At 42.1% G+C, this 26,708-nt stretch overlaps 1 protein-coding gene across 1 annotated transcript in view; it reads right to left on the reverse strand.

The window, feature by feature from the left end:
* pnpla2 (patatin-like phospholipase domain containing 2) overlaps positions 1-26,708 on the reverse strand; it is a 71,942-nt gene that overhangs the window by 25,625 nt on the left and 19,609 nt on the right. The window contains exons 2-4 of the mRNA XM_078548933.1: positions 18,658-18,890; positions 18,257-18,322; positions 7,449-7,658 (exon numbers count right to left, since the gene is read on the reverse strand). Of these exons, the coding sequence (XP_078405059.1) occupies positions 7,449-7,658; positions 18,257-18,322; positions 18,658-18,890 (509 nt within the window). The remainder of the gene's footprint in view (positions 1-7,448; positions 7,659-18,256; positions 18,323-18,657; positions 18,891-26,708) is intronic.

The raw sequence follows: 26,708 nt of genomic DNA on the forward strand, positions 1-26,708 counted from the left end.
TCTCAGGACACCAGTTATGCAGGGTTACAAAATGTCAACAGTGATCAAAAGCTTCCTGATAGTTTATTACAAGTTGCATCTGCTCCAGATTAGAGCTTGATACTCCAAGTTACTAATGCTCAGGGAAGAAATTGAGGCACCCGCTGATAAGACCATAAGACATAGGAGCAGAAATTAGGCCATTCGGCCCATCGAGTCTGCTCCACCATTCAAACATGGCTGATTAGTTTCTCAACCCCATTCTCCCACCTTCTCCCCGTAACCTTTGATCCCCTTACCAATCAAGAACCTATCTATCTCAGTCTTAAATACACTCAATGACCTGGCCTCCACAGCCTTCTGTGGCAATGAATTCCATAGATTCACCACTCTCTGGCTAAAGAAGTTGCTCCTCATCTCTGTTCTAAAAGGTCTTCCCTTTACTCTGAGGCTGTGCCCTCGGGTCCTAGTCTCTCCTACTAATGGAAACATCTTCCCCACGTCCACTCTATCCAGGCCTTTCAGTATTCTGTAAGTTTCAATCAGATCCTCCCTCATCCTTCTAAACTCCATCGAGTATAGACCCAGAGTCCTCAAACGTTCCTCATATGTTAAGCCTTTCATTCCTGGGATGATTCTCGTGAACCTCCTCTGGACCCTCTCCAGGGCCAGCACATCCTTCCTGAGATACGGGGCCCAAAATTGCTCACAATATTCTAAATGTGGTCTGACCAGAGCCTTATAAAGCCTCAGCAGCACATCCCTGCTTTTCTATTCTAGTCCTCTCGAAATAAATGCCAACATTGCATTTGCCTTCCTAACTACCGACTCAACCTGCAAGTTATCCTTAAGAGAATCCTGGACTGGGACTCCCAAGTCCCTTTGCACTCTATATTTCTGAATTCTCTCCCCATTTAGAAAATAATCTATGCCTCTATTCTTCCTACCAAAGTGCATGACCTCACACTTCCCCACTTTGTATTCCATCTGCCACTTCTTTGCCCATTCTCCTAACCTGTCCAAATCTTTCTGCAGCCTCCCCGCCTCCTCAATACTACCTGTCCCTCCACCTATCTTTGTATCGTCTGCAAACTTAGCCAGGATGCCCTCAGTTCCTTCATCTAGATCATTAATGTATAAAGTGAAAAGTTGTGGTCCCAACACTGACCCCTGCGGAACTCCACTAGTCACCGGCCGCCATCCTGAGAAGGACCCCATTATCCCCACTCTCTGCCTCCTGCCAGACAGCCAGTCTTCTATCCATGCTAGTACCTTGCCTCTAACACCATGAGCTCTTATCTTACTGAGCAGCCTCCTGTGCTGCACCTTGTCAAAGGCCTTCTGGAAGTCCAAGTAGATAACATCCATTGGCTCTCCTTTGTCTAACCTACTCGTTATCTCCTCAAAGAATTCTAACAGATTTGTCAGGCATGACCTCCCCTTGATGAAACCATGCTGACTTTGCCCGATTTTACCATGCACTTCCAAGTATTCTGAAATTTCATCCTTAATAATGGACTCTAAAATCTTACCAACGACCGAGGTCAGGCTAATCGGCCTGTAATTTCCCGTCTTTTGCCTCACTCCCTTCTTAAACAGGGGGGTTACATTAGCGGTTTTCCAGTCCTCTGGGACCCTCCCTGACTCCAGTGATTCCTGAAAGATCACCACTAATACTTCCACTATCTCTTCAGCTATCTCCTTCAGAACTCTGGGGTGTAATCCATCTGGTCCAGGTGATTTATCCACCTTCAGACCTTTCAGTTTTCCTAGCACCTTCTCTTTGGTAATGGCCACCATACTCACCTCTGCCCCCCGACTCTCTTGAACTTTGGGGATGTCACTCGTGTCTTCCACTGTGAAGACTGACGCAAAGTACCTATTCAGTTCCTCCGCCATTTCTTTGTTCCCCACTTCTACTTCTCCAGCGTCATTTTCCAGCAGCCCAATGTCCATTTTTGCCTCTCTCTTACCCTTTATATATCTAAAAAAAACTCTTGCAATCTTCTTTTATATTACTGGCTAGTTTACCCTCGTATTTAATCTTCTCCCCCTTCAATTCTTTTTTAGTTGTCCTCTGTTGGTCTTTGTAGGCTTCCCAATCCCCTGGTTTCCCACTGCTCTTCGCCGCATTGTATGCTTTCTCTTTAGCTTTTATGCTGTCCCTGACTTCCCTTGTCAGCCATGGTTGCCTCGTCCTCCCTTTAGTATGCTTCTTCTTCCTAGGGATGAATTTTTGCTGTGTCTCCCAAATTACTCCCAGAAACTCCTGCCATTGCTGTTCCACTGTCTTTCCTGCTAGGCTCATCTCCCAGTCAATTCTGGCCAGCTCCTCCCTTATGCCTCTGTAGTTGCCTTTATTCAACTGTAATACCGTTACATCTGATTCCAGCTTTTTCCTCTCAAATTGCAGGGTAAATTCTATCATATTATGGTCACTTCCTCCTGAGGGTTCCTTCACCTTAAGCTCCCTTATCAAATCTGCCTCATTGCACATCACTAAATCTAGAATTGCCTGTTCCCTAGTGGGCTCCACCACAAGCTGCTCCAAAAAGCCATCTCGTAGACATTCCACAAATTCCTTTTCTTGGGATCCACTACCAACCTGATTTTCCCAGTCTACCTGCATATTGAAATCCCCCATGATCACTGTAACCTTGCCTTTCTTACACGCCTTTTCTATCTCCTGATGGACTAGTTATCCAGAGGCCTTTACTAACTGATCTGATAAACGTGAGTTCAAATCTCACCACACAAGCGGAGGTGATTTAAATTCAGTTTAATTTAAAATATCTGGAATTCAAAAGCTAGTGTCATAGGATTGTCATAAAAAACCCATTGGTTCACTGATATCCCGTGGGGAAGGAAATCTGCCATCTTTACCTGGTCTGTCCTATAAACATGACTCCGGGCCCACAGCAACATAGTTAACTTTTAAATACCCTCTGAAATAGCCTAGTAAGCTATTCTGTTATGCCAAACCACAACGTCAAAGAAAAGCACAAAATCGGCATTGATCTAGGCACTGGATTGAGACACGACAAAGGCACACCATGTGAGTCAATTCTGCAAAGTCCTCCTCACTAAAATCTGGAGATTTGTGCTAAAACTGGAAAAGTGGTCCCACAGAGTAGTCAAGCAGCAGCCTGACAGTTATATTCACAGAATCATACCTTTTAGCCAATACCCCAGGCTCCTCTGTAACAATTTCTGGGTACATCCTGTCCCCAGCAGGACAGACCCACCAGAAGTGGTGGCATAGTGGTATGTAGTCAGGAAGGAGTAGCCCTGGGAGACCACAACATTGATTCCAGATCCCATAAAGTCTCATGGCATCAGCTGAAACATGGACAAGGAAACTTGTAGCTGATTACCACCTACTACCTTCCCTCAACTGCTAAATTTGTACTTCTCCGTGTTGAAACATCTCTTGGAAGAAGCAGAGGACAAGGGCACAGAATGTACTCTGGATGGGACATTTCATCCATCACCAAGTGTGGCAGAGAAGCACCACTGCTCACCAAATCCTGAAGGACAGAGATGCCACACTGGATCTGCAGGTGGTGGTGAAAGAAGCAACACGCAGGACAAACCGATTTGGCATTGTCCTCGGTAATCTCCTGTCACCTATGCATCTGTCCATGAAGCATTGGCAGGAGTGACCCAAGCACAATCCTTCTGGAGATGAAGTCCTGTCTTCACACTGGGGACACCCTCCATCATGTTCTGTGCACTACCACTGTACAATAGGGTATTGATTCAGAAAAGATCTAGCAGTTCAAAACTGGGCATCCATGATGTGCTGTGGGCCATCAGCAGCAGAATTGTATTCAACCACAATCTGTAATGTCATGGTCTGGCACATCCACCACTCTACCATTGCCATCAAGGCAGGGGAACATCCCTGGTTCAAATACAAGTATAGGAAGGCATGCCAGGAGAGCACCCATTGCACCTAAAGATGAGGTGCCAAACTGGTGAAGCTACAACACAGGACTACATGCATGCTAAGCTGCAGAAGCAGCAAGCTATGGACAAAACTAAGCAATCCCACAGCTAACAGATTAGATCAATGCTCTGCAGTCCTGCCACATCCAATGATGAATAGTGATGGTCAATTATTAAATTAACAGGAGGTGGTGGCTCCATGAACATCCCATCCTCAATGATGGGGATCAGCTGACTGCAAAAACGTCAGCCTTGCCTTTTACAACCATCAAGTGGCAGTGCTGAGTGGATGATCCATTGTTACCTCCTCCCGAGATCCCGACCATCAAAGAAACTAGGCTACAGCAAATTTCATTCACTCCCAAGTGATATCAAGAAACAGCTGAGTGAACTTGAAACAGCAACGCTTCAGGCCCTAACAACACCCTGATTGTAGAGGTGGACACTTGTGCTCCAAAAGTAGTATCGCCTTCAGCCACACTGCTCCACTACAGCTACAGGAACTCACCAAGGCTCCTTAGACAGCACCTTCCAAACCCACGACCACTACCATCTAGAAGCACAAAGGCAGCAGAGACAAAGGGACACCACCACCTGGAAGTTCCCATCCAAGCCATTTACCATCCTGACTTGGAAATATATCGCTGTTCCTTCACTGTCGCTAGGTCAAAATCCTGGAACTCCCTTCCTAACAGCACTGCGGGTGTAGCTACACCACATGGACTGCAGCGGTTCAAGGAGGCAGCTGACCACCACCTTCTTACAGGCAATTAGGGATGGGCAATAAATGCTGACGCAGCCAGCGACACCCACATCCCCAAAATTAATAAGAAAGACAACACTAACATCTATCAGTCAATGCAGAAAATTGCCCAGGTATGCCCTGTCCACAAAAAGCAGGCCAAACAAACCTGGCCAATTACCATGCCATCAGTCTATTCTCGATCATCAGCAAAGTGATAAAGGTGTTGTTGATAGTGCTATCAAGCTGCATTTACTCAGCAATAACCTTCTCACTGATGCTCAGTTTGGGTTCCGCCAAGGCCACTCAGCTCCTGACCTCATTACAGCCTTGGTCAAAACATGGACAAAAGAGCTGAACTCAAGAGGGGTGGCAAAAGTGACTGCCCATGACATCATGGCAGCATTTGACTGAGAATCAAATCAAGGAATCGAAACAAAACTGAAGTAAATGCAAATGAGCAGGGAGATTCTCATTGGCTCCACTAAACATTTTCACCATTAACAAGGCACATGTCAGGAGTGCAATGGAATACCTTCCATTTGCCTGGATGAGTGCAGCTTCAATAACATTCAATTCTCCACTGGAGTAATATCTAGCACAAAGGGCTGTGGTTGTTGAAGACCAATCATCTCAGCCCCAGGACATCGCTGCAGGAGTTTCTCAGGACAAGATCTCAGGTCCCAACCATCTTCCACTGCTAACATAGGTCAGAATGGGATTGCTCGCTGATGATTGCAGTGTTCAGGACCATTCATAATTCCTCAGAAACTGAAGCAGCCCGTGCCTGCATACCACAAGATCTGGATAACATTTAGGCTTGGACTGTGGAGTGCCATGAAATAACCATCTCCAACAAAAAGAGAGTCTAACCACCTCCACTTGATGTTCAACAGCATTATCATCTAATTCCCCACCATCAAGATCCACATTGGCCAGAAACTTAACTGGACCAGCCATATAAATACCAGGGCTACAAGAGCAGGTCAGAGACTGGGAATTCTGCAGCAAGTGACTCACCTCCTGACTCCCAAAAGACTGTCCACCACCACCAAGTAACAAATCGTGAGTGTGATGGAATAATCACCTCTTACCTGGATGACTGCAGGTCCAACAACACTAGAAAGCTCAACACCAACCGGGACAAAGTAGCCTTCTTGATTGGCAGCTGATCTGCCACCTTAAACCTTCATTCCCTCCATCACCAAGTCACCACGATTTGAGAGTGTATACCATCCTCAAGATGCACTGCAGCAACTCGCCAAGACTTCTTCGACAATATCTCCTAAACCCATTCTTCCACCACCTAGACAGACAGGGCAGCATGTGCGTGAGAACACCATCACCTCCAAGTGCCTCTCCAGGTCTCATACATTCCCGACTTATAAATATATCAGCAATCCTTCATGACTGGGTTAAAATTCTGGAATTCCTGACCTAATAGCAACATGAGTGTACCTTCAGTACACGAACTGTAATGGTTCATGTAGATGGCTCACCACTACCTTCTCAAGGCCAATGAGGGATGGCCAATAAATGCTGGATTTGCCAGCAATGCCACAATGAATAAAAAAAAATCTGTCATAATGCAAAAGCTTTGATCAGGATCATAAATTGCCAACAGTTTTCTGCTTTAAGTTTGTCCAGGAACAGTCAATAGAGCTGAATGTAGGACAAGGAATAGCAGTACCATCGCTGCAGTTGGTTAGTAGATAATTATTCCAATGTGGGAACAAAAGCAGACTAAACAGGAGAATATCAAACTCGCCTGAAACATCCCAAGGATGGCTCATTCTTGGATGTGGGCTCTCTTCCCTGCAGGTAGTTTCAGATTTGATCCACACAATTCATAGAACATGTCACACATTTTTTTTTAAGGAATGAATAAGCAGGCTAGTTCCTCTGCAGTATTACATTTGATAAATAGCTTTTAGACAGAAGTACTGATAAGTTACAGGTTTAGTCGTCTGAACGTCTAGCAGGAATTTCCAAAATGTCTCCCCACAGTTACCCCAATACATATATTGGGAAGAGAACAAAACACAGTGAGCTCTGGAATAGCACACCTCAATATCTCATTTCTTTGCCTCTCTGCCACTTCAAATCAGCAAAGCAAGAATACTTTCTATATAATGCACTATTATTTTTAGTTAGGTAACACTTCTTGTAAGTCGTGGACATTCCATTCTCATTACTGGAACATTCTTTTCTTTTGAAGATTTGTATGAAGAAAATGTTCAGCTAAACGACACTGCACAAAAATAGGCTACTTAGCACTGGCTGCAGTTACAGCAGAGCCACACCATAAAATAACCATTAAGATCTCTTTGTCACGCATCCCCACTCAAACTTAGACGTATTAATTTGGAATTAACCGAATGCACAAGACCTGTAGGAACAGGATTTCTACCCATTACCTTCCGCATCAATTCAGCTGGGAAAACTGGTCCTGTGATCAGATTGACCTTCCAAATACCAGACCATCACAAACTCCTTGGAGCTGAAAGTTGCCTGTTTACAGTGATTCTTCTATAGTTAAGAGGAGGAACTTTACTGATCTTTGCAACACCATGCCTAAGGTATACAGTTTCACATCTACTGGAACAGAAAAGTTTAAGCATGCACACCCACACCCACCCTCTGTTCATATCTTGAGAGAATTTGTGCACTCAGATTCCACAAGAAGCTGGGTTAAGTGAGGCATTCTTGTATGGATTTGGTTGGAAATCATGAATCTGCAGCACTAGACAGAACTCCCTCCTTATTTATTTGTTCTTACCTCTGGTTCAGGAGGAAATAAGGCCTTGGAAAGGCGGTACAAGTTCTGCAGGTTGAACTGAATGCTGGTATTGGTTATTCTTAGTTCATGCATATTGCTAGAGCAATCACGAGGACAGATGTCACTTTCTCCAGCGAAGGGAGACACTGTAATTGTGTTTTTGAGTTCATACTGAGGTAAGTTATCTGTAATTCCTCCATCGACATATCGCTGTAATAAATAAAAATAAGTGTAAAACTGTAGCAAAACATTTAAAACAATAAATACCATGAACAATTACTAAAAAAAGGTAACTTTGTATGGCCTTGAATATAATAAAGGGCCACATTACCAAGGTGCAATGCAGCCACAACTCAACCTCCCCCCTAGTCCAATGCAGTCCAATACAAAGTTTGGAAGCCCACCCGCAACCATATCAGGAATGGAGATCACATCATTTCTTCTGGTCACCATTTGTTGTTATTAGTTTCAGGAATGGTAACTTTTTTTTTCCCAGCAAGCTTTATACACATGAGGACAGGGCAAGAAAACAGAACTGAGGTGGAAGATCAGCCACGATCTTATTGACTAGCAAGCAAGCTGGAGGGGATGTACGGCCTAGACCTGTTCCTATTTCTTATGTTCTTATACTTACCCATGGGCAAGCTTTACCTGATCAGTGATATTAACAAATAAATAAGTGGACACCTCAAAATGCTAATTAGTTCTCTATTTACCCTATATTAGTCACAGAAATGTGTCCCAGGAGAAGTAAATGTGGTCAGGGTCACCACTCCTCATCGCTTGGAAACATACATGGATAGGTCTCCGCTGTGGACAGCAACAGGTTCAGCTGGCTTACCCCATAGTTGAATAGTTTGCTGATAATCATTGCCTCAGCTTACGCCATGAAGACTGGCCTCTTGCGCAAAATTCTGTTGGGTCCGGGGAATTGTACACCAACATGTTACCTCCTTCAGTTTAGGAGGGGAGAAACAAAAAGACACTTCAGAATGGCAACAACTAATGCAACTTTTAAAGTGGCATTGTTGTTACTGGTGGCAACTTTTGTGGATTAGCTCAGGAAGTAAAAGAGTTCTGCATTGAGAAAGCCTGTAGATATCTCATGCATGAACTGCTGGGAAATTTATGTATGCAACAATAATGTCTGCATGCAACAATAACCTTCCAATCTTGTGAAGCTCTACCATTCACAGAGATCGCAAGACAAATGTGCAGCAGCCAAGTCGATTCATCACGCAGTTTCATCATGAATACTTTTTTTGTACAACATAATAAAGTGGAGTTATTTTAGCATGGTGGCACTTTAACCTCAAGCTCCTAAAATATCAATTCCATATTTATGATACTAGTGCACAAACTCCAAGAAGCTCAAGATTAAGTGGTGAAACCCCAACAACACCCCGAAAAATTAAAAACACAGAAGAGAAGGAAAGAGTTGTCGGATGTTTTCCTGGTTATGACCTTTTTCTGGAATGTACTATTCCATGAACTAATGGCTATATTCCAAAGTATGACTCAGCTATGTACTGTATTTCAACTTTATAACACCAAGGTCCCTGGTTAATTATTTAACGTACTACTGTTCTAACATAGGCGAACTGTCATCCCATGCCAATCCAAGCAACGAACCCCGTACACTCCTCCCTTCATTTTCAAATAATACCTGGAAGTTTACTGAGAACTGAAATTTCCAGTTAATTCCTTTTTCATTGTATCATATGACTACCAGGATGGTAAAAGATCAGATTATTGCAAGAGTTTTTTTTGCATGATATAGTTTAGTTATCTGAACGGTACCAAGCAGCAGCAATCAGGATCAATGGATCAGAATTTTGATCAGCAGATGTCTTTAGTAACAAAGTTAAATTGAACATACACACATTACAACACGAGTAGTCTTACTTCAATAATCAGTTACCCCTTGCGCTTGGTAGAGGCGATAGAAAAATTTTTGCAGAGAGGAAGGCCCAAATTGGCCCCAACCCATGCACTCAAAAGACACCTGTTGAAAATACTGTTTTAAGGATTGGAAAATTCTGAGCAATAATACATGATAAACATGTGAGGGATAGTCCATGTGGCTGCCTTATAGATAATGTGGAAGCATAATCAGCAGCCATAGAATAAATAAAATTGTCAAAACTGGTATGCTGTCTAAATGGTAATTCCTACCAGCTCAGTCAGTCATTTCACAATCCTCTTTCCACATGACAAAGGACGTCCTAACCGAGTTGTGAACAGAATAACAAAGCACTCTGTGGAATTCTGATTGGTTGTGGAGGAGGGGGGAGGGAGGAGGAGGAGGAAGAGGGAGAGGGAGGAGGAGGAGGAGGAGGAGGAGGAGGGAGGAGAGTTAAAAAAACATAGGTAGCGGCTATGTTACTAGCCTAGTAATTACAAGGCCTGGACTAATAGTCCAGTGTGTTCATATCCCAATATAGTAGTGTTTGATTTCAGAATTTGTTCTTGACTACAAAGTTGTTGGATTGTTGTAATAACTCAACTGTTCACTAATGTCCTCCAAGCAAGGGAGCAGGCCATTTTTATCCAGTTTATTTTTATGCATTGCTAGTCCCAAGCCAATGTGCCTAGTTCTCAACTGCCTTCTGAAGTAGTCAAGCAAGCCACTCAGTTGTATTAAAGTCATTACAAACAACTGCAAATGGTTCCACTCAAGGACAACTAGGTATAGGCAATAAATGCCAGTTCGGCAGTGACAATTACATCCTGAGAATGCAAAAACTCTCCTGATCAAAATGAGATGGTACAACCATATTGTGGATAAACCTGACCAAACCCAAGAACTACTCTATCCACATGCTATTACAAATAGGGGCAATCTGCTTCTCACTAACACTACAGGTTGAAAATAACTTTTCAAGGGCAAGGGGTGAATTTTCAACTTTACCACCTAGGCATAAAACAGAAGTGCAGACTGAAATCAATGGAACTTAAATCTTGGCACTTTCCATGTGGTAGCTGATTCACAACAATTGTTTCATGCTCAGACGGCAAGCCGAGAATCTACCCCAAGAGAAACAGACAGGACAAGGAAATTGTGGTGTAGTAGAAGAACCAGAAATGAAACACGTGGGGTTTAAAGCGCAGAAAATCAGAGAGAATGTGAGGTAGGCAAGAGACAAGAGGCTGTTAGGGGAGTAGGAAGAGCCATATTGGACAAGAAACTATTTGCATTGTCATATATCTCAATTACTATAATACAAGTTCGAGGAAGATGAAACTCTGGTATTAACTATTAAACCAAGCCAATGAGATAATAAAACACAAACTCTTAAATACAGTGAGATAGGTATCAACTTAACATTATAACCCAATTACCAAGGACCCCTTCAGGAGAGGAAAAGCATGTCACTATTAACTATTTGTGCTGGTCTCAGTCACCAAGGAGTTCCCTTTTACACACGTAATTATCTCTTAAAGTAATGCCATTATGTCAATGTGTTCCCGTTGAGTTAAGGAGTCTGTGCAATGCATTTCATTTATGCATAAATGAGAAATCATTGATGAGAAATCACTGATATCAGTTATAAACTTGCACTTCACCTCTTAGCACAAAACAACACTATACATCCTACATTACTTCCCAACAGACACTTGACTGATTTACCATCTATTCTCATGAATGGTTAAGGAGGTATTGGGCAAAATTTTTAATTAACTCAAATTAAAATCAAGTCCAATGTCTCCAAGATACACATACATTATATTAAAAAAAATTGTAGTTATTTAACCTTGTGGGGAGATGGTGGCATAGTGGTAATGTCACTTGACTAGTAATCCAGAGGCTCAGACTAATGCTCTGGGGATATGGGTTCAAATCCCATCATTTATATTCTATTAATAAATCTGGGATTATAAAGTTAGTCTCAGTAATGTTGACCATGAAACTACCATAGATTGTTGTAAAAATCCACCTGGTGCCATCCTTACCTGGTCTGGCCTACATGTGAGTCCAAGCCCACAGCAATTTCCCTCTGAAATTGCCTAGCAAGCCACTCAGTTTGAGGGCAATTAGGGTTGGACTTGTCAACAATGCCTACATCCCATGAAAGGTTGTGGATCCAAGTCCCGGTCTAGAGACTCAAATATAACATTTTGGCTAACACTCAGTGTTACTGTAGGCAGGCACTGTAATAAATGAGTTGCCCCAAGTGTCCAGGCTAATATTTACCTTCAACCATCATCATTAAAAAACAGATCATCTGGTCATTATCTTATATTACTGTTTGTGGAACCTTGCTGAGTGCAAATTGGCTGCTGTATGTTTGCTACATTACATCAGTGACTAAACTTGAAAAGTACTTCATTGGTTGTAAAACACTTCGGCAAGTCCCAAGGTCATGAAAGGTGCTGTAGAAATGCATGTCTTTTTTAAAAATCTTAACCAGTTAATGTCTTAATAGAAGGCTTCATCATGTGTTTCAGCAGCTACAAGCAATGTTCCTTATGTTCCTTAATAGCAAGATAATTAGAAAAGGCAATTACCCACTGAACAGAGACACAGGATTAACATTGTAAATTTACAACTATGCAATTGAAGTGGAGCAGCTTTTCCCCTTATTTACATGTGCTGCAAATTATTTCCACAATAAGGAACATCTATCCTGAAGCATTGATTATTAGAGGCTATTTTATTCGAACTAGCATTAGTATTGACAGCAAAAATGCACAAAGTCATTCAAGCTGAAAGTTCACATCATGTTGAATTTTGAATGCTTTAGTTGACTGAAATTCATTTGTTTTGTCATTGATACAAACCTTCGTCCAACAGCTGAAGCAGCAGTCAGCTGCACTGGGCAGCCAGCCATTTGCTTTTGCCTGTATTTGGAATTAAATATTATTCAGCAAATCCAGGTCAAACAGGGGTTTCATTTATTTTAAATGCACAGGATACACAAAGGAAATAATTGGTGTGCCAGCAGATTGATACAGTTCTAGTTTTACTCCTAGTTTCCTCGCAAGATAATTTGTTGACCTCGGCTAATCCATTTGTTTAAAAACAGTGTCAAGCAGAGACAGGACAAGAGAGAAAATAAAGCAACAGTTGAAGGCAATTCACTTCATCATATCTTCCATACTTCCTGATCACCAGTTCAAAGACTGCTGGAAGCAGATGCCTGGAATAGCTACTTTGTCAGATGTATAACAAAGACTGGGGGTAAGTGGAAAATTTCAGGTCATAGGAATGAAAAAAAGAATAAGGTCTACTTCATGGTTAGCTGTATGAATTTCAGTAAATTGAAAACATGAAAACTAATTGCACTTAGACAAAGAATGGAAATTAATGTAATGTCTCAACCTCAGAGCTTCTCAAAAGTATATTACAGCCAGTGAATTACAGTTATTACCTACATTGTTATGTAGGCAAATTTCTCAGCAAATCTGCACACAGCAAGGACTCGCAACAGAAAATGAGATAGCCCGGTATCTGTTTACTTAATGGTGTTGGTTAATGGGTAAACTTTAGTCAGGCTACTTGAAGAACTCTTTTGTCCTTTTTCAGATATGTCCAATTTAGCAAATAATCAGTGCCTTGGTTTAATGTCTCATCCAAAAGAGCTCCCCCCACCCAACTGCAACCAACAGTGCAGCATTCCTTCAGTACCACACTGAAGTGTCAGCCTCAATTTTTTGCTCAGGTCCTGATATAGGGCTTGAACTTTCCAAATCAGAAGCAAGAGTCCCACCTAATGTTTATACACAGGTCATATCGTTGACTTACCATATCGTGCCTCTCCTGATTATTTCTCTGTTCTCTATTTCAGGATGCTTTCTATTATTTTGTCCACAACTGATTCAAGTTCACAGTTCTGTCTTTCATCCACCTCCGTGAAACACCTCAGGATTTTTTTTATGTTAAAGAGTCTATATAAATGCAATTGTGGCCTATGTATCCTCATGAAGAGCAGCCCTTTGGCATGCTGCTGGAAAGTTAGTCATGTTTGTGGAGCCCTGCTCTAGCAAGAGAGATTTTAAGTGAGAAGTAAATTAACGGTGGCTAATCTTCCCCCATTTACATTCAATTCTGGGCTGTTCGCATTATCCGTTGGAGAGATCAGTGATGATGCATAACAGAGACATAGGGGACAAGCAGGAGAGATAGACATTAGGTCAGAAGAGCACTTTGTACTCTGCCAAGGCTATGTTGTTTGGCATAAGCCAACATGCCCTCAATAAGAGAGAGACAACAAACAACACCATGGAATACACAAGGCTGCTGGGCACATTGGATCCACTAACATCCAATAGCGAGAGTGAAGATAGAATGGTTTGCACAATGACTCATGCTAAACCTAAACTCATTTAATGTTAAGAGCTTTAAACAAATTTTCATAACAATTGTTATTGTAGGAACTTGAAAGTTCAATTGCAGAGTTTACACACATACTAATGGGGGAGAGGAAGCATTGACAAATACTGTCAAATTTCATCTAAGTTGGAACAGGGCCAGCAGATAATATCAGGGCATTTACTGAGAAATAATTTTCTCAGAAACTGTACATTGTTGTATAACATGCTGGTTAAGCACTTGCTTTCTAATGTGGCATGAAGCAAGATGTCACTGCAGTGCAAGTCAGGAGTTAACAAGTTACCTCTCATTAGTTTTACATGTCCGATCATTCATGAAAGCCTCCACCCATAAACTCATACACAAAATCACAATTAACTGGCAGCACCACAGATACATTAGATTTCCATGGGTTATGTTAACTCTTTCAAATTTATGAATTCTTTCAAATTCACTGAATATTCCCTAGATTATATTTGAATACAGGATATAGCATTAACTCAACACAACAATCTGTATGGTGTCTTTAGTAAATAATCTGTTTAGTAAATTTGAGGAAGACTCTAAGGATGGGAAAGGATTTTTTTTTCATTCATTCATGGGATGTGGGCTTCGCTGGCTGAGCCAGCATTTATTGTCCATCCCTAGTTGCCCTTGAGAAGGTGCTGGTGAGTTGCTTTCTTGAACCGCTGCAGTCCATGTGGTGTAGGTACACCCACAGTGCTGTAAGGAAGGGAGTTCCAGGATTTTGACCCAGCAAAAGTGAAGGAATGGCGATATTTTTCCAAATCAGGATGGTGAGTGACTTGGAGGGGAACTTCTAGGTGGTGGTGTTCCCATCTATCTGCTGCCCTTGTCCTTCTAGGTGGTCGTGATCGTGAGTTTGGAAGGCGCTGTCTAAGGAACCTTGGTAAATTCCTTATCTTGTAGATGGTACACACTGCTGCTACTGTGTGTCGGTGGTGGAGGGAGTGAATGATGGTGGATGTGGTGCCAATCAAGTGGACTGCCTTGTCCTGGATGGTGTCCAGCTTTTTCAGTGTTGTGGGTGCTGCACTCATCCAGGCAAGTGGGGAGTATTCCATCACACTCCTGACTTGTGTCTTGTAGATGGTGGACAGTCTTTGGGGAGCCAGGAGGTGAGTTACTCGTCACACGGTTCCTAGCCTCTTCTGACCTGCTCTAGTAGCCACAGTATTTATATGGCTGATCCAGTTCAGTTTCTGGTCAATGGTAACCCCCAGGATGTTGATAGTGAGGGATTCAGTGATGGTAATGCCATTGAACTTCAAGGGGCGATGGTTGGATTCTCTCTTGTTGGAGATGGTTATTGCCTGATATTTGTGTGGTGCAAATGTTACTTGCCACTTGTCAGCCCAAGCCTAGATATTGTCCAGGTCTTGCTTAATTTGGACATGGACTGTTTCAGTATCTTAGAAGTCGCGAATGGTGCTGAACGTTGTGCAATCATCAGTGAACATCCCCACTTCAGACCTTATGATGGAAGGAAGGTCATTGATGAAGCAGCTGAAGGTGGTTGGGCCTAGAAATAGTGTGGTTGGATCATGGGGGTAAGGGTTGGTGCAGAGTGCTGCGAAAATTTTGAAGATGGGGAATGACAGCATCTGAGCAAAGGCAAGCATTAACAAACTTCATAAGGATAGGTAGCTGAATGGTCAGAAATTTAGCACAGAGAGGGAGGATTGAGTGAGCAGGAGATGAGGCTCATGAAAATGACAAGTTTAGAATGGGACGGGGAGGACAAGAAGATACAGAATGATTGGAGAATTGAAAATTAGAGATTGGATGATTAAAGATGTGGGAGGAGAAAGGGTCAACTGAAAGCAGTCTCAGTCTTAACAATAAAAAGAAATTCACAGGATCAATGTACTTTGCACTGGAGGTGAAGGAGCATAATTGTCTGAATGCAATGACTAAAATGGCTTTGTATTATAGCTGAAGGTCATATACCTGGCAGAAAAAAAATAATAAAAGGTCAAAAAGACCGCCCTGAAAATTCAAGCAACCAGGTAGCTTTTAAAATTGCATACAAGGAGAAGACTTTTCTTCATTTTAGTCACTGCATTCAGACAGTTATGCTCCTTCACCTCCAGTGCAAAATACATTGATCTTACAAATTTCTTTATTGTTAAGACTGAGACTGCTTTTAATTGACCCTTTCTCCTCCCACATCTTCAATCATCCAAATCTCTAATTTTCAATTCTCCAATCATTCTGTATCTTCTTGTCCTCCTCTGTCCCTTTCAAACTCTCATATTCTAAACTGGATATTCACAAATAAGGGTGTGGGAAGACACTAACCGAGAAGATTCCTTTTCTGTTTTTTAGAAAAAGGATAAAAATCTTAAGATACTTCTTAAAACCTACCTCTTTGACAAAGCTTTTGGTCACCTGCCCTAATATCTCCTTGTGACTTGGTGTCAAATTTTGTTTGCTAGTAATCCTGTGTAACACCTTCGGATGTTTTACCATGTTAAAAATGCTGTATAATATAAGCTGTTGTTAAAGGAGAAAAGCGAGACAGAGGTGGAGAGGTTTAGGAAGAGGATTTCATGGCTTATGTCCTTGGCAGCTGAATGATTGGGCATGTGAAACTGATGAGATGTAACTTGTTACCTCCAGACTTGAACTGCAACATCTTACTTCAGGTCACATTACAAAGCAAGTACAAGCAACCACTGGTAGAATGATTAAAATTGGAGGATACTCACAAGGCCAAAGTTGGAGAAGTGCCAATATTGCAGAGGGCTAAAGGACTGGAGGTGCAAGGCAATGGGGGAAATTTGAAAACAGGCAGAAGAATGTTTAAAATCCAGACATTGCTGAAGCAACCAATGTAGGTTAGTGAACACAGGGGAGAAAGGTGAATGAGACTTAGGACATAAAGGGATAACCTCAAGCTTACAGAGGGTAGGACATGGGAGCACTGGAATAGTCATGTCTCAAGGTAACAAAGGCATGGACAAGGGCTTCAGCAGGTGGTGAGCTGAGGTAGGATGGAACTGGGTGACATTAGATGACCTTAGTTATGGCACGGATATGACTGGAAGTGCATCTTGGGATCAAACATGACACCAAGTTCACAAGAGGGTCTGGTTCAGACAGTTGCCAGGGACAGGAATGGAGTCATAGGCTGGGGAGCAGAGTTCATGGCAGGGACCAAAGTCAATGGCTTTGGTCTTCCCAATGTTTTGTTGAAGAAAATTTCTGCTCATCTTGTACCAGATGTCAGGTAAGCAGTCTGACAAGTCAGAGAGACAGTGGAGGAGTCGAGTGCGGTGATGGTGAGTTAAAGCTGGATGTTGTCAGCCTACATATGAAAACTAATGTGTGTTTTCAGATATCACTGCCAATGAGCAGCATGTAGATGAGGAATAGGCGGGGCCCCAAGGATAGATCCTTAGGCTACATGTGAATTGCACCAATAAAATGAAACAGCACAACCTCACAGAAACTCTTGATCTTGAGTATTGCTAATAAAAGAGACATGCTGTAGTGCTTTGTCTTGCACTCATCAGGACAGACACAAGAATACATAATTTCAAAGGGAGCAACATTTATACTGCATGAGGAAAGGGCGCTGATTGGTTGTAAGTTGACTCCGATTGTTTGAGGCATTGCCATGGAGAATGCACCAGGGAATTACTGTCCTCCACACTTTTGTTTAATTCAAAAAGATGCACCACCTGGGCATGTTCCCTTTGAATTAAACAAAAGCATGGGGGACAATAGTTCCTGGTGCATTCTCCATGACAATGCCTCAACCAATCAATCAGCACCCTTTTCTCATGCAGTATAAACTGTTGCTCCCTTTGAAATTTGGCATTCTGGCATCTGCCCTGTTGAGTGCAAAATGAAAAACTTTGACAGCATGTCTCTTTTTTCAGCAACACTCAAGAACTGTACTACAAGTGACTAATTGTAAACTCCAGGATCTTATGTTTAGTGTCTGGAAAGGAAAGTATAAACATATTAGAGCTTTCACAAGGGCTTACCAGAAGAAAGTATTGAGTAGCTGAGACACAGCCCTGGGATTCCCAGTCTGTGCAAGCTGGAATAGAGGCTCAGATGCTACAGTTAGCCTCAGCATATCTGAATTAGGGAAGAAAAAAATAACGGTGACAGAACCTGCTCTCGACCTCAGGTGGAAATGCGAGAATCAATAATTCCTTTCCATGTGTGTACATAGGCAGGCAGCTAAACATGGGCAGGTTATTGGAAGATGCCTTATGGCCATTGACCTGTTAGTAAAGAGGCACTGCTTCAACACAGATTAAAAAAAAAAGGAAAAAAAATGAAAGGTAACCGTACGACAGTAGTAATTCAACATATTTATTGTTTGGAAAGGGGAGGAAGATATATCCAGATTCACTCGGATTTGCACGCAATTTGATATTGAACAATGTTTTTATCATCCTGGTCAAATTCCAGATCAACAGTTTCATTTCAACTGAACAGTCACAGTTCAACTTACCACTCCTTGCAGCGTTGGTGGTATTAGTCCACAGTACACAGGAATAAACGTGCTGCATATACAGGCCTGCAAAACAGATCAAGAGCTTTTTTAAATGAGCTGCCAGTGACGCAGCGTTTATGCCTGTACAAAGATAACTTATGCCAGTACAATCTGCTGGGAAATTGGTAGATTAGGACAGTATTTTGACCAGCAGAATGTCCAAGTCAGAAAGCTTCTTTCTTTTAATCAGTAAAGAAACCAGGTTTTGGCTTCTGGTGCACAGATGGGAGAAGGTCTTTGTTCCCTTAGTGGCAATCAATAGGGATTTGGGTATAAAAATGGGAAATTTCCAGAAATTAGAATCTTTTCCACCCAAGCAGAAATACTGAAAAAAATTTAGCAATGTATTCCTACATTACCTGTATAAGCTCCTCTTTACTGTTGAAAACTGTCACCAGAACATTCTCGCCATCAGACACACGGGTCAAAGAAATGCCCAATCGACCTGTTGCAAGCTCATGTGCATTGTCTGGAAGTGCTTTGTAAAGTCGGCTACGGATGATCTTTATCAAGTTAAAAGAAGGGTGGAGTGGACCCAAGAACCGCTTGCGTGCTTCGCTAGAAACATCAATAATATTTGCGCCAGATTCTCCTGAAAATTACATTTGTTTAATAAACAAAATTTTAGTGAGCAGAAATTTACTAAATCCTCCACAGAAGATTCTTCCATGTGTCATATCAGTCAAGTGTTCTTACCTTGTGATCTATTTTTAAAAGGTAGATTCTTAGTACCTGTCAGCTGATTTCAACAGGACATTGGTCATTAGTGACATCAGTACACTGGTGTTGGGAAAGAGAAAGTAATTCAGAAGATACTGCTACAGGCTTGCTGGAAGTGCATTTGTACCAATATCAAAAGAAAACAGAATTGGGTCCAGCCATGTTTTGTGGTCTATTTGAACTATTCAACTAATTGAAATTCACTATCGTTGTTCACTCATGCAAAAATAGCTACTTAGGCCATTTCCAGAGGATAACAGTCCTAGTATAGCTATTCCAGCAAGTCGACATCTTCAAGAGCTAATTGTAAACAAAAACATACACACTACATATGTGCATAAAAAAGTTACATTTCCTCAGCAATAACTATCACATATAAACAATGGCCATTTAGGACAAGTTATAAGTGGTGGGGCAGTAAAACAAATAAAAGCTTAATAATGCAGTTCAACTACTTAAATGCCACACTCTAATTAGGGATTCATTTTCAAGCATACTATCTGTTAAATAACAGAATTACGGCTTTGGCAAATTTGAATGCAAATTAGAAGACAAAGTTTTCAGGTGGCCGTTGTATGATTGCAATTGTTTAACAAGAAAATAAAGCAGAAGATATGAACTTTAATTAAATAAATGAGCCAATATGATTTCTCACATCAACTGCAATATTAATGTGTCACCTGGTTCAACATCAGCTTCAAAATAAATGCACAATGCAACTCAATTTTCTTCTTCAGGTGGGTCTGGGTTAGATCCAACTAACTGTAACGTGTTGGAAAGAGACCGTTGTTCACCGCCTTGTGGAATGTGCCTTTGCAAAGAAGGTTTGGAGAGAGATGCAAAGGTTTTTGTTGAGGTTCATCCCGAGCAGTTCTGTGACACAGGACTTTGTGCTCTACGGGCTGTTCCCAGGGACGCACACTGAGACAAACATCAACTGCAGCTGGAGGATCATCAACTCGGTGAAAGACGCTCTTTGGTCTGCCCGAAACTTGTTGGTCTTCCAGTGCAAAGAGTTGCCCCCGACCGAGTGCTGCAGACTGGAACATTCTAAGGCCCAGGACTACGTGCTGAGGGATGCACTAAAGCTTGGGGCAGCCGCAGCAAAGTCACAATGAGGACAAGTCGCTGTCTAAGACCTTTCTGCCATAGTGCACCGAGGGGCTGAAAACTGTATAGGCCCCTCAGGCTGTATAACTCAGAAGGAATATATGCAGTGAATACTAAATGTATCATAATTGTATTGAAGCACCTCAGAGTGCAACATGATCTATGTAGATAACTTGAATATCATTCGCACTGTCTGACTGTCTGTAATGACCATATTGAAATGTCTGTAATGTTCATCGATTGTATTGAAGCACCTCGTGATTCATGTGGAAAAGTTGAATATGATTGCACTATTTGTGATGGCCATTTTGAAATGCTTTGTAATGTTCTTTCAGATATTTTATGAATAAAAAGTGTATTTTTCCAAAAAAAACCTAACTGCAACATGTTCCACTGAAAGCTTTTTTTGAACAATAGCAGAGCTAATTGTTTCCTCATAGGAATTCGAGTTGGCTGTTGCATCCGCCCCAGAACACCAAGCATTTCAACACCTATCTATCCACAATCCGACAGTCAACCACTATTCAATATGATCATGGCCCACTCCCATTATCCCTCGATTCCCTGAGAGACCATAAATCTGTCTGTCTCAGCTTTAAATATATTCAGTGATGGAACATCCACACCCTCTAAGGTAGAGGAATTCAAAGGTTCACAACCGTTGGGGGTGAAGAAATTGCTCTTCACTGCAGTCTTAAATGATCGACCCCTTATCCTGAGACTGTGCCCCTGCGTTCCAGCTTCCCCAACCCGCAGAAACAATGTCAGTGTCTAGTCTGTCAAACCCTCTTAAGAATCTTATATTTCATTGAGATCACCTCTCATTCTTCCAGTCTGCAGAGAGTACAGGCCAAATTTACTTAGCCTCTCACCATAGGACAACCCCTTCATACATGAGCTTTTATCTTGTCTATTAACCTTTTGTGTGGCACCTTACTGAATGCCTTTTGGGAATCCAATCTAGCAAAGCTTTGTTGTACTTCTTCTAATGAAAGTATGTCCTCCCTTGGATATGGAAACCAAACGTGCACACAGTCCTCCAGGTGTGCTTTCACCAAAATGCTATACAATTGTAGAAAGGCTTCCTTATTCCTGTACTCTGATCTCCTTGCAATAAAAAAACCAACATGCCCTTGCCTTCCTAATTGCTTGTTGTACCTGCACACTAACTTTGTGTTCCTCAAATCCCATCACGACAGTTGGCAGAATTTAAATTCAACAAATAAAATCTGAAACGGAAAGCTAGTCTTAGCAATGGTGCCCATGAAACTATTGTCGTAAAAACCCACCTGGTTCATTAATGTCCCTTAGGAACAAAATCTCTCATCCATACCCGGTCTGGCCTACATGTGACTCTCAGCAATGTGGTTGACTTTAAACTACCCTCTGAAATGGCCTAGCAAGCCACTCAGTTCATGGGCAATTAGGGATTGGCAATAAATTCTGGCCTTACCAGTGACACCCACATCCCATGAAAGAGTTAATTTAAAAAGACTACCCAAATGAATAAGTACTTCTCCACATTGCGCTCCATTGATGACCTTGTTGCCCACTCACTTAACCTGTCTATATCTCTTTGCAGCCTCTTTGTATCCTCCTCATAGCTCACATTCACACCTAGCTTTGTATCAGCAGCAAACTTGAATACTTGCTCTCAGTTTCTTCATCTAAATCATTAATACAGGTTGTAAATTGCTGAGCCCCCATCACTGATCATTGTGGTACTCCACTGGTTACAGCCTGCCAACTTGAAAAATCCCTTGTTTATCCCTAATTTCTGCTTTCTATCTGTTAACCAATCCTCAATCTAGGCATACATTACCCCCAACTCCATAAGCCCTTATATAATATCACCTTCCTGTGTATGCTCTTTTAAATTTCTTTTACACCCTTAGTACTGCTCTATTTGACGCTGCCATATGTGTCTATTGGACCATGGACGATGTCAGAACACGTGCAACGGGCAGTGTGCAAAAACAGCAATAAAGAACTTTCAAATTGCAGCAGCTAGGTGTAGTCCCAACAACTTTATGCCTAGCATGTAAGCCATCAGGTCCTTGGGATTTGTTGATTATTAGCCGCTGATGTTTCTCCAATAGTTTTTCCTTGGCTGATAAAAGAACATAAGAAATGGGAGGAGTAGGACATTTGACCCCTTGAGTCTGCTCCCCCATTCATTAAGATCATGGTTGGTCTGATTGGGCTGCATTTGTCGCCAACGAGAACTGCACATGCATGACGTGTTTTACTCTGGTTGGGGCTTAGGAGCATGGGGCAGGGTTATGATCAGGAAACCAGGAAGTGTGCATTTCTTTGACCGTCTGAGTTCCTGACCTTGCTCTTCCCTCCAGCTGCAACATTAATATCACAGCATTTACCAGGGCCCTCCCCACCCAACACACAGTCCAGATCTGAGGGGAGTTTTTCCAGGCAAGGGGAGGGGGGTTGTGTCCGTGCGGGGGATCCTATCTGGGCTTCCCCGGTCCCTTTACCCACTGATCTATTTTTCTTGTATTTGTAGCTCTCCATTCCTAACCCTGCTTTTACCCTACAAAAAAACAAAAATTGCTGGAGCAGGCCTGACAGCATCTGTGGTGAGAAAGACAGAGTTAACGTTTCGAGTCCGTAAGACTCTTCTTCAGAGCTCACTGTTCTTACCCTGCTGAGAAGGCCATCACTGTTTTATGATGATTAGAAAGGCCTAACTGCCTGAGGACAATTGCTAACTGATGCCCATCTCCTTCCAGGCCATGACTCCATTACCGACACCATGTCCCTGGATCTCTGTTACATTGTCCCCCCCCCCCACACGTTTGACGTCATTTGATTTCTACGCATGTGAGGATCGGTGCACATGCCATCGGTGGCCATCTTGCATTGGCAGGGGACACAGTGGATCTGATTGTGGCCTTAACTCTACCTTTCCTGCCTGGCCCCCATAACCCTCGACTCCCTTGTAGATGAAAAATCTGTCTAACTCAGCCTTCAATGACCCAGCCCCCACTGCACACTGGAGTAGAGAATTCAAAAGATTAACAACACTCTGACAGAACAGATTCCTCCTCATCTCTGTCTTAAATGGGAAACCCCTTATTTTGAAACTGTGCCCCCTTGTTCTAGGTTCCCACATTAATATTAATTACTTTAAGTTCCTCACTCTTATTAGGCCCCTTGGTTACCCTCTATTTCTGGTTATGTAAATAATTGTTCAATGATATAAGATATAAAGAAGATAAAGAGAGAACGTCAAAGAAAGATGGATCTTTGCAGCCCCTCTTAGTTTTCTCTTTTCTCTTCTTTTTCAACAACGTACCATGCATCGTTCCAGGACCATGAGGTAAATGGATTCCTTTATCCTGTGCTTTTGCCCCTGAGGAAGTGCAGGAGTACAACTCAATTCAACCCTTAAATTTCTTGCCCCCACTGCCACACCCAACATTTTCAGGCAAGGGACAGAAATCCCTTTCCCTCAGTCGGAACTTTACATGTACCAACTTAAGGTGCAAACATGCATTCTACTTGTTAATGCTACAGCTTTTTAAGCATATTAATGCAGTACATCAGAAGCCTGTGCCTATTTAGTTACAAACAGGACTGGAATCAGTAGAAACCAAACAAAACATTTGCTCTCAATTCAGAGCTATCAACAATGCTTAAAAAAAAGGCCATTTATTAATAAAATCTACATTTCTGGCGTTCTTTGTTTACTCTGATTCAGTAAGTTTGACTGCCTGAATTCAAGGAGATACCTTCAAACGCCCAATGACCTTCTCATACAGTGGTTTGTCAGTACTTAAGTTTAAATTACTAACTCCTGCTTGTACTATGCAAAATAGTCTTGGGTGGTGCTCTGGATTGATTTACCATACACAGAATTTCACAAGCCCTAACACAGTGCTAGCTCAGTCCAAGTTTAGCTCCAGTTACTGTACTAAATTACAAAAACAATATAAATCTACAATAATCTTTGTATTTATTTTGTCTTTTACAGAACTTCCATCCAAGGTATGGTAGCACATTTGAAGCAGTTGTCTTATATTTCCAGTCGTTCTGCTGCCAATTTTCAGAGAAGTGCTTTGAAACATGCCCAGGAGCTGGCTGCTGGCATTCAGCATCAATAGAGTGGAGTCAACAACTGCTGAATGATAATGAATAAACCAAATTCAGGAAGCACTGTGACATTGTGAGCCCACATTTTCCAGCCTCGCAAAGAAATTGAAAACAAATACAGGTGGTCTTGCTAAACGCACAAAGATAGCAGCTCATGACAGCATGTAAGCTTGGGAATTTGGTAACTGAGGCAATTCGGTACACTGAGGGAGGAGGTGCTGTTCTGACCCTTTACAAAAAAAGAATGGTGTGAGAGAGAGGGTGCTGGGGGCCAACATTGGGGCTTGAGAGCTGAAGTCTGAAAGCATTAATTAGGTGGACAGACTGGTGAGTTTAAGTTTTTTTTCTCTAAACAGGGACAGTAGTTTAAACTGGTACTGGGGAGATACAAGTATTGTATTAAAATTTATAGCTTAACTAATTAAACCACTTGATTCAAGTACAGATAGTCACTGCATGATATTTCTAAACATAATTTGTGAAATAAAACACAGCAAAGATGGCAGGTCAGGTGATGTTCTGTGGAAGCTGGTGGACATCTGCATGATGTACAGCAACCACACCTGCAGTAAGTGTTTGCAGCTTGAGGAGCTTCGGCTCAGAGTTGATGAACTAAAGTCTGAGCTCCTGACACTGCAATGCATCAGGGAGGCAGTCATACCCCTTAGGCTAGTTACTTAGAATTTGGTCTGCTTTCAGGGACAGGAGGGTGTGACTGTAAGCGTGGCAGGTACTGGGATCCACTGGAGGAGCCACAGCCTTTGCAATTGTCAAGCAGGTTCAAGGTTCTTGCAGCTTGTGGACGAGAGAAGAGACTGCAGGAAGGAAGAATTGATCATGGCACCATGGCTGAGGGGAGCAGAGAGCATTCAAAAGAAATGCAGTTACAGTATGGGACAGTATAGTTAGGGGGGTAGATAGAGTTCTCTGCAGCTGAGAGCGCAATTCCAAAGGCTGTGTTGCCTGTCCGGTGCCAGGATTAAGGACATCTCAGGGCTGAAGAAGAACTCAGAGTGGGAGGGGAAAGATTCAGTTGTCGTGGTCCATGTGGGTATCAAATACATAGGTAGGACTGAGAAAGAGGTTCTGCCATAGGGAGTATGAGTATCTAAAGGCCAAATTAAAAGGCAGTACCACAAAAGTAACAATCCCTGGATCATTAGCTGAACCACAAGCAAGCTGGTATAGGGTAAATAAGCTCAGAGAATTGAATGTGCGGCTCAAAGATTGGTATGGGACAAATGGGTTTTGGTTCAAGGGGCAATGGCACTAGTACTCGGGAAAGAGGGAGCTAGACTGTTGGGACGGCCTATACCCGAACCACACTGGGATCAGAGTACTGGAAAATTGTACAACTAGGGCTGTAGAGAGGGCTTTAAACTAAATAGTCAGGGGTTGGGGGGGTGCGGGGGGGCAGCATTGGTGTGAGGGTTCATTTGGAAAGTTAATGAGAAAGGACTAGACAATTGTGCAGGGTAACAATATGGGTAATGATAACCAGAATGTAACAGGAAGGGACAGAGCTTACAAACATAAGATTGCACCAGAAAATAAAGACAGAATTCAAGGCTCTTTATCTGAATGCTCATTCCATTTGTAATAGGATGGATGAATTGATAGCACAAATAAAAATAAATGAGTATAACATGATATTCATCACAGAGGCATGAAAGTGACCAGGGCTGGGATCTGAATATTCAAGGGCATATTTCGGAAGGAGAGGAGGAAAGGAAAAGAAGGTTGGTGGCTCTGCTAATAAAATATTAGATCAGTATCATAATGAGAAATGATCTGGTTCAGAAGATCAAGCTTGAGAAGAAACAAAAACAAAAATACCTGGAAAAACTCAGCAGGTCTGGCAGCATCTGCGGAGAGGAGCACAGTTAACGTTTCAAGTCCGAATGACCCTTCAACAGAACTGTTCTGTTGAAGGGTCATTCGGACTCGAAACGTTAACTGTGCTCCTCTCCGTAGATGCTGCCAGACCTGCTGAGTTTTTCCAGGTATTTTTGTTTTTGTTTTGGATTTCCAGCATCCGCAGCTTTTTGCTTTTAGCTTGAGAGGAAGTTTGGGTGGTGATAAGAAATAGCAAGGAAAATAAGTCACTGGCAGGAATAGTTTATAGGCCTGCTAACACAGTAGGTCAGAGAATACATCAAGAAATAATGGGGGCTTACAAGAAAGGTACTGCAATAATCATGGATGACTTTAATCTTCACATTGATTGGGCCAATCAAATTGGCAAAGATAGCATGGAGGATGGATTCATAGAGCGTATTCAGGACAGTTTCCTAGAACAGTACATTCTGGAACCTACCAAGGAACAGGCTATTTTGGACCTGGTAATGTATAATGAGGCAGGATTAATTGAAGACCTCATAGTAAAGGAACCTCTAGGCAAGAGTGATCATAACGTGACAGAATTTCACATTCAGTTTGAAAGTGAGAAATGTGGATCCATAACTAGTGT

This window comes from Cetorhinus maximus, chromosome 9, assembly GCF_964194155.1.
Source record: "Cetorhinus maximus chromosome 9, sCetMax3.hap1.1, whole genome shotgun sequence".
NCBI classification, from domain to species: Eukaryota; Metazoa; Chordata; class Chondrichthyes; order Lamniformes; family Cetorhinidae; genus Cetorhinus; species Cetorhinus maximus.